Source organism: Cnephaeus nilssonii (assembly GCF_951640355.1).
Source record: "Cnephaeus nilssonii genome assembly, chromosome: X".
In the NCBI taxonomy this organism is placed as follows: domain Eukaryota; kingdom Metazoa; phylum Chordata; class Mammalia; order Chiroptera; family Vespertilionidae; genus Cnephaeus; species Cnephaeus nilssonii.
In genome coordinates, this window is record NC_137071.1 from 27,610,406 (window position 1) to 27,619,000 (window position 8,595).

The 8,595-nt window shown below is 40.5% G+C and overlaps 1 protein-coding gene across 4 annotated transcripts in view; it reads left to right on the forward strand.

Annotated features, from left to right (window-relative positions):
- The window catches only part of CHM (CHM Rab escort protein), a 259,080-nt gene extending 254,067 nt beyond the window's left edge, over nt 1-5,013 (forward strand). For all 4 annotated transcript variants that reach the window (XM_079765428.1, XM_079765430.1, XM_079765429.1 and 1 more), the window contains one exon: nt 4,230-5,013. In XM_079765428.1, coding sequence (XP_079621554.1) covers nt 4,230-4,421 — 192 coding nt within the window. In that variant the 3' untranslated portion in view covers nt 4,422-5,013. The remainder of the gene's footprint in view (nt 1-4,229) is intronic.
- The last annotated feature ends 3,582 nt before the right edge of the window (nt 5,014-8,595 follow it).

An 8,595-nucleotide genomic window follows, 5' to 3' on the forward strand; every position in this document is an offset into this window, starting at 1 on the left:
AGCCTGCTTGCCCCTAACTGCCCTCCCCTGCAGTCCTAGGTTCCCCCCAACTGCCCTTCCCTGCAGGCCCAGTCACCCCCAACTGCCCTCCTCTGTAGGCTTGATCGCCCCCAACTGCCTTCCCTTGCAGGCCTGTCCCTCCCAACTGCCCTCCCCTGCTGGCCATCTTGTGGTGGCCATCTTGTGTCCACATGGAGGCAGCCATCTTGTGTGTTGGAGTGATGGTCAATTTGCATATTACCTCTTTATTATATAAATGATTACCTCTTTATTATATAAACTAGAGGCCCAGTGCACAAAATTCGTGCATGGGTAGGGTTCCTAGGCCTGGCCAGTGATCAGGGATGATCTGTGGGGTGACCGGTGGGGCAATCAGGGGGGCCCCCACTGGCACCCGCCTTGGAGGGCCTGAAGCTTGCAGGCTGGGGGCAGCTCCTGTGTTGAGCTTCTGCCCCCTGGTGGTCAGTGTGCATCATAGCAACCGATCGTTCCACCGTTTGGTCAATTTGTAGATTAGGCTTTTATTATATAGGATATGCAAATTTCTTGACCTGGTGCAAGAAATTCATGCACATTAAAAGGGAATTAATTTTAGAAAATACTTTAATGTTGCTATTTGCCCTTTCTCTATAATAGAAGTGTCAGAAATGAAAGAAAATTAGTAAAATGTACATGAAAATCTTCCTCCTGTCAGAGTCTGGGGCACGCCACGGGAAGCAGAGTCAAGTCCCTGCCCACCCACGTGCATCTCAAAATCACGCAAAACCCAGCTGGCCTCATCCCCATTGGGCTAGATCCAGGCCCTGCCAGCCCCACCCCTGTCAAGCTCTGCCGGGTGGGGGGGCACAGCCTCAGGTCACCTGGCCCGGGGAGGGGAGTGCAACCTGAAGTCCCCTGTCAAGCCCCGCCAGGCAGGGGGTGCAGCCTCAGATCACCCGGTCTGGCACCAGGGCAAGGTGCGCGGCCTGAGATCCTCCGGCCCAAGCCGGGGCAGGGGGAACACCTTGAGGTCCCCATCAAGCCCCGCCAGGTGGGGGGCATGGCCTCAGGTCCTCCAGCCTGGCACTGTGGCAGGGGCCGCAGCCTGAGGTCTCCCATTCCGGCACCAGGTTGTGGGGCTCGGCCTGAGGTCCCACAGCCTGGCACCAGGTCATGGGGCGTGGCCTCAGGTCACCTGGCCTGGTGCCAGGGCATAGCCTGAAGTCCCCCGTCCTGGTGCTGGAGCGGGAGGTGCGGCCTGAGGTCCCCCGTCAAGCCATGCTGGGTGGGGTCACAGCCTGAGGTCCCCCGTCAAGCCATGCTGGGCGGGGTCACAGCCTGAGGTCCCCCGTCAAGCCCTGCTGTGCGGGGTCACAGCCTGAGGTCCCCCGTCAAGCTCCGCCAGGTGGGGGACATGACCTAAGGTCTCCTGTCAAGCCCTGCTGGGCAGGAGGTGCAGCCTGAGGTCCCCCAGTCTGGCACCGGGGTGGGGCACGCGGCCTGAGGTCCCCCGTCAAGCCCTGCTGGGCGGGGGGCACAGCCTGAGGTCCCCGGCCTAGTGCCGGAGCGGGTGGTGCGGCCTGAGGGTGCCTGTCAAGCCCCACCAGGCGGGGGGCACAGCCTCAGGTCCCTGCTGATTGCTCATTAATTCTCATTACGGGAACTCAGCCCCCACTGTGGGCACAGCTATCTTGTGTCATGGGATCCCTGCCCCCATTGTGGGTGCAGCCATCTTGTTACGGCGTGATGGTCAATTTGCATATTCCCTCTTTATTAGGATTCAACATTTGTACAACATACAGTTTTTTTGTTTTTGTTTTTGTTTTTTATTGAGGTATTATATGTGTACATATCTTACCATTACCCCCCCACACCCATACATGCCCTCACCCCCCAGAGTTTTGCGTCCATTGTTTACAACATACAGTTTTTAAAGGTCTGCCAATCATTAAAATATATATTGAGCTTTTCCTCCATGCCTTGAACTAAGGATTCAGATTTGACTAAAACCCAGTCCTTGTCATCCCTGAATAAATCACTGTTTAGTAAAGGAGAAAAATGTGTCAACAAATGGCAGTGTAGTGTGGTATATGTAATTATAGATAATATCCAAAGTACAGATGTAATACAGAGGGGCCGTGAAATCTATCTAAGAGTTAGAGAAAGTCACAGAGAGGGATATAAAAGATAAATAGCAATTCCCCATCTAATTGGAAGACAATCAAATTTCAACATTTCAAATGTTATAGCCTCTGCACCAGCCCAGGCTAACATAATGGCCTGTTTAAGAAAATATAAATAAACTAATGTTAGTGAAGCAAAAAGTCTGAGAGGTAGAGATGGATTGAAGTAGATGATGATAAGACTAGAGAACATAGGCCTAAAGGATTTTTGTAAACCATAGTAGGGATCTTGGATTTTTATACTAATTGAAATGTGGAGTCACTGAAGAATTTTAAGCCCCAAAGTGGCATACACAGAATTTCATTTTCCATATATCCCTCTGAGGGCAGCATGGAGATGGATTGCATGGGAGAATCCGAGAGGCCAGGTTATGAAATGTTGCTGTTGTCAAGGGGAAAGGTGGTGCATGCCTGGGCTATGTCTGTAAGAAAGGAACAGGTAGAGTCAAGAACTAGAAGATAAAATCAACAGCATTTGATAATTGATTGCATGCAGAGGGTGTAGGGGAGGGAGAACTTTTATAGACAGACGAAGTATAGATAAAAGACAAAAAGTCTATTAGAGAAACTCAAGTGTTAGGTGGAGGTTCTGTCTGACCTCCGTCCTCCTGCTTCCAAGGACTAAGTGTCCCCAGCAATGAAGTATGGTGAGTTCCTGGAGTGGGGAACAAAGCAGATGTCTCAAATATTATATTTTAAAATATCCATAGTAAAATGACATGTACTAAAAATATGCCCTTAAACTGTACTCAAGAAAGAGAGAAGCTGTTTTTCTCTCCCTGTGCAATCTTTCAACTCCACATCAAAGCTCAAAAGTTTCTGTTTACTACCCCTCCATTCATTCCCAAAGAATTCCAGTTTTAATAACCTGGTGTAGGAATCTAACTGTACATAGCAGCATGAGAAATAGATTAAATTTTGCAGCTGTGGTGCTCTCTATTGCAACTACTAAACTCTGCCATTGCAATGCAAAAGCAGCCATAGACAATAGATAAAGGAATGAGAATGGCTGATAAAGGAATGAAAAAAAAACAAACTTTATTTGCAAAATCAGTCAACAGGCTGGATTTGCCCTGGAGGCTATGGTTGTCAACTCATGATCTAATTGATGGCCTTCTGTGTACCTTGGGAAGGAGGGTTGAAGTGGTACAGAAAGACATATAGCCTTTAAAACAAGCATATATCTTAAAACTCTGAGTGGCTTTCCTTTACCTATAGGATAGAATGCAAGCTCCCTAGATTGGCAGGGATTCTTATCTAACAATTAGCTTTATAAAAATAGGGGTATGTTTAGAATAAAGTAGCAATGCTACTTGCCACATTTACTTTCTTGTGTGTATTTGTTGTTAATTATGATCACATTTAATTTCTTCTTCTATCCTGCCAAACTAAACTCTGCTTAAATGTTAACATTTTAAATTATATTATGATGAATAACAATGATAATAGCTACCATATACAGAGGCTTAGTCTCTGCTATTTTATAGACAAGGAAAGCAAGGCTCAGAAGGTGTGTAAGCATTCCCAAATCACATTGCTACTAAGTGACAGAACCAATATTCATGTACAGATACCTATTCATAGTCCATGATCTTAAACACTGTGCTATATTCCTTAAAGCCCAGGGGAAGAAAAATTATACCAGAAAATGAAATAATTGAGCAAACAATGTTCTTGATTTGAACAATGACTTGTTAAAATTATTATATGCTCAATTAGACTATATAGATATCATAAATAGGTTATATTCAGAAATTATGTAAAGGATATTAAGGGAAATTGTATTTGACTGACATGTAGAATGAATGTCCTTAAATTCTCAACTATCTGAACACTTTATAAAAAATCTGATCAGGTGCTTATATACTTGAAGGATGAATCTGAATGCATGCATAGAATTAGAGGGAGAGAAGTCAGAGAATTCTGAAAGCAGATTTTAGAAGGTCATGTATACTGGGTAAAGTTCTATAACTTAGAGATTGTGTAATATTTTTTAATAATGCCAGAAAGGCATATACATTTTAAACTGATGTCCAAAAAGTATTGTGTCCTTTCTTCCCTGGCCAGGCTGAGACCCTCTTCCAGCAAATCTGCCCCAATGAAGACTTCTGTCCACCCCCTCCAAATCCTGAAGACATTGTTCTGGATGGAGACAGTTTACAACTAGGGACTTTAGAATCCGGTGTTGTACCAGCGGCCACTTCAGAGACTCCCAAGGAAAGTGCAAACCTGTGGAAGCCAGAGGAGCACTCTGAATAACAACAAATATACACCAAACTATATATCCCACTTCGGAAGTTCCTCCAGGCCTCAGAGTCTTCTTGATCGAGCAGCTGTTTGAAAAATTTTAGAAAGCAGCAGCAAGTTGTCATACAGAATTACCAAGAGAAACCAGGTCATAGAAATACAAAAGGGATTTTCCTTGAAGAGGACACAAAATACTTCTAAAGCACATTGATTCACCTGCTTTAAGACACTAAACCTGTAGAGTTAGCAGATTAAAATTATAAATGGATTGATTCACAGGAATATAACTTTGGAGATGAAAGTGATCATATGCATTGTTAATAATTCTGTATTTTTGGTACAGCTTTTACTTTGCCACTTAGATCTTTGTTTGAAAGCCACATCTTCAGAATCAGCTCACTTATTTCCTTTGATTATTTTAATTATATTTTCTTTAAGGGTGTGAGCCTCATGACACAAATGATAAAAGTGTTTATAAATGTAATTGAGAAAAACTGAAGTATGAACTGGGAGGAATATGTGTTTGCAATAGAGGTTTGTTTTGTTTTCCTGTGAAGTATTACAGTGCTTCTATTAAAGTAGATCTTTTTTAGAGTTTTTTAAATCCTCATCTAAGGATATGTTTTTATTTACTTCAGAGAGAGAGAGAGAAACATTGATACAAGAAACATTGTTTGGTTCCTTCCCAAAGGCACACTAACTGGAGGTTAAACCCTCAACCTAGGCATGTGCCAGGAATCTTTTTGGCATATGGGACGAAGCTCAACCAACTGAGCCACTCGGCCAGGGCAGTAGAAGTTTTTAACAAAGAAGTCATGAGCCCATTATTCAGTGCTTTTAAATGTTAGTAGTGATTTTATATGTGAATCATTTATATACTAGGAAAGCTCAATACTGAAGAAATGGAAAGAGGATTTAGATAGGCTCATTGGTCTTTGGAAATTCTGTAAGTAACTGGAGCACTAGCCTAATTGTCTATGGACCTAATTTAGTCCTAACTACACTACTGATAATATCAGGCAAATTTTTTTTAACTTCTGGGCCTTAGTGTCTCCATATGTAAGGTAGAAATAGTAATACCCTGCTTATTCCATGAGAATGATTTTGAAGATAAATGCAGTGCCATCTTTAGAATGGTTTTTCTGGAGGAAAAGTTGTTTCAGAATTTTCCCATTGACTTGGAGATGACTATCAAAAACCTCATGCAGCAAACAATTATTGACAACAAATAATTCTTTGCTGTCAACTTCCCCAACACAATACACTGAGTGGCCAGATTATTATGATCTCTGAATGCATAATAATCTGGCCACTCAATGTATATCCTATATAATAAAAAGCTAATATGCAAATTGTCCCCTCAACCAGGAGTTCGACCAGCAGGCAGGCCGGCCATCCACCCATGTCTCCTCCCCCTGGCCAGGCTGGCCGGACCCCACCCATGCACGAATTCATGCACCGGGCCTCATATATATATATATATATATATATATATATATATATATATATGTATATATATATGAGGGGCTTATATATCAGGTGCTTATATACTTGAAGGATGGATCTGAATGCATGCATAGAATTAGAGGGAGAGAAGTCAGTGAATTCTGAAAGCAGATTTTAGAAGGTCATGTATACTGGGTAAAGTTCTATAACTTAGAGATTGTGTAATATTTTTTTAATAATGCCAGAAAGTCATATACATTTTAAACTGATGTCCAAAAAGTATTGTGTCCTTTCTTCCCTGGCCAGGCTGAGACCCTCTTCCAGCAAATCTGCCCCAATGAAGACTTCTGTCCACCCCCTCCAAATCCTGAAGACATTGTTTGTGTGTAAGCATTCCCAAATCACATTGTATACACACACACACACACACACACACACACACACACACACACACACACTGAGTGGCCAGATTATTATGCGTTCAGAGATCATAATAATCTGGCCACTCAGTGTAGATCTCAATGTTTTTTATTGCATTAAGCTTTTAAAATAAACTCTATTTCCTATATTAGTATCTTATAGTCTTACTAGAGGCCTGGCGCATGAAATTTATGCATGGGTAGGGTCCTTAGGCCTTGCCAGCAATCAGGCTGATTGGGGCCTTCCAGCCAGGGCCTTCCTTTGTTCTACACCACCCCCTGGTGGTCAGCACATGTCATAGTGAGCGATTGAACTCCCGGTCTCCTGATCAAACTCCCAAGGGGACACTTTGCATATTAGCCTTTTATATATATATAAATGTCAGTAAACATAGTAACGTGGAATTTATGGTTTGACTCTTAATAAGGAAAATACTTAAGGAGGAAAATTCTTCATATTTCTTTTTTGTTAGGTAAACCTGAAACCAGCAAGGACTCTGAATAGAGTATAACAATTGATAAATGCTAGTATGCACTTAACATAAAGTGTTAGGGCTGTACATAGGCAGCAAATCTTAGTTACAGTGACAGTGACTATATTAATTATTTTTACAAATATCAAGGTCTGATTTACTTTTTTGAGTAATAGTTTGAATTTAACAACTTATTTCAATACATAAATACATAAAATGTTTATTGTTGTTCAGTCCACCCTATACTGCCGACCAGAGGGCCATGACTACAGTAAAGAGCACATAATTCTTATTTCAGGGAAGATCTTAATGGAAGTGAGCTGTCAGGTCACAGACTCATGAGAAATGGAAAGAACCAAGGAATGTATCCCTTGCCTTACCTTTCCAACCTCCTACACATGTATGTGAATCCAGATATAAAGAAAACTTTTCCAGCCTCTCAGGCTACTCCTAACTCCTCTACCCATTGTACAGCCCTCCTATCTTTTTAGTTCTTTCTTTCTCTTCCCTTTTGTAATGCTATACAAATCAGGGACACTGGAATCACATTATAATCTATTTTGTTATACAGATTCACATCTTTCTTAAGTCAAATCATGTTTTCTGAATCCCAACTGTAGCATGTGCTAAATGCACAATACATATCTATAAGCCCCAAGTATTGGCCCTGCTCCTCAATACCAGCAATATAAAAGGTTCCACTATATGAGTGTATGGAGTCTGAATACAATTGCAGTAAGTTGCACTAATTAAGATATTTTACTTTATTATAGTCTTAGAGTTAAGGACTCTTGAATAGAGCATGCAAATTTATGTAAATAGATAATCAGGGTAGGCCAATAATAACTAAAAAAATTTTTATAGCTTTACTATAGCAATCTACTAGTTTATGTAGAACATGAAGGAGATAGTCTGTGGTTTCCTGGCTAAACCCTTATTTTACTCTACTTCATCCATTAGCCAGCATCAGAATCTCTCTTCCAGTTTATTAATGCTGTTGAAACATTTAAAAGCTCCTGAAATATGATTAGTGGTGGTTAAGATATTACACAACTGTTAAAAACCTTGTATTAGAGAAATTTAGATATTTTCTGTTGCCTCAAAATGTAATATAAATTATTTAAGAGCTTTCTTTTCCACTATCTTAATTACTGCAAATAAATATTTGTTCATAGTTTTAAGTTAAAAAAAGAAAATTCTTTTAGTTTTGTTGTAAAACCGTAAGCCTGAAGTCATATGAATAAAATTAATGTGTTGTACATGATGCAGAAATTTCAGTACATAGTGTAAAATTTTAAAAATTACTATTATCAATGAATTTGACTCATGTGCTTAAAGTGTTTAGTTATGCATGCTTCTCATTAACCAAAAATGATAATACTATTCAGTTTAGTGATCAATATGAAGTTGGTTACCAACCCTATGTTACTACTGTATTTTTGTCTAGTTGCTATGCCTGTCCAGAAAAACATATATTTTTTCTGTAAGAAAGCTAAGTTTTGATTTTCCCTATCTCCTGTGATATTTAGTTCCCATAGTAAAATTGCCACATTAATGATTAACCTTACAATGGTAGTTTCTGAGATGGGCAGCCCTTTGTCTAAAATAATGGCTGTGCTAATGATTAACTTCTATCACAGCTACAGTTCCTGAGAAGGTAGCCCTTTGTCTAAATAATTAAAGACCTCAAAATATTTTGTTGAAATTGGATTGCTAAATAGTAGTGATTCTTTAAAGCAGGAATTAAATAAATTTCTTACAAACAAATTACTACTATTGGTAATGAATAATTTATGTCTCTACTTTCAGTTGTCTTATTTGCATTACAAAATGCATGAATACATGATT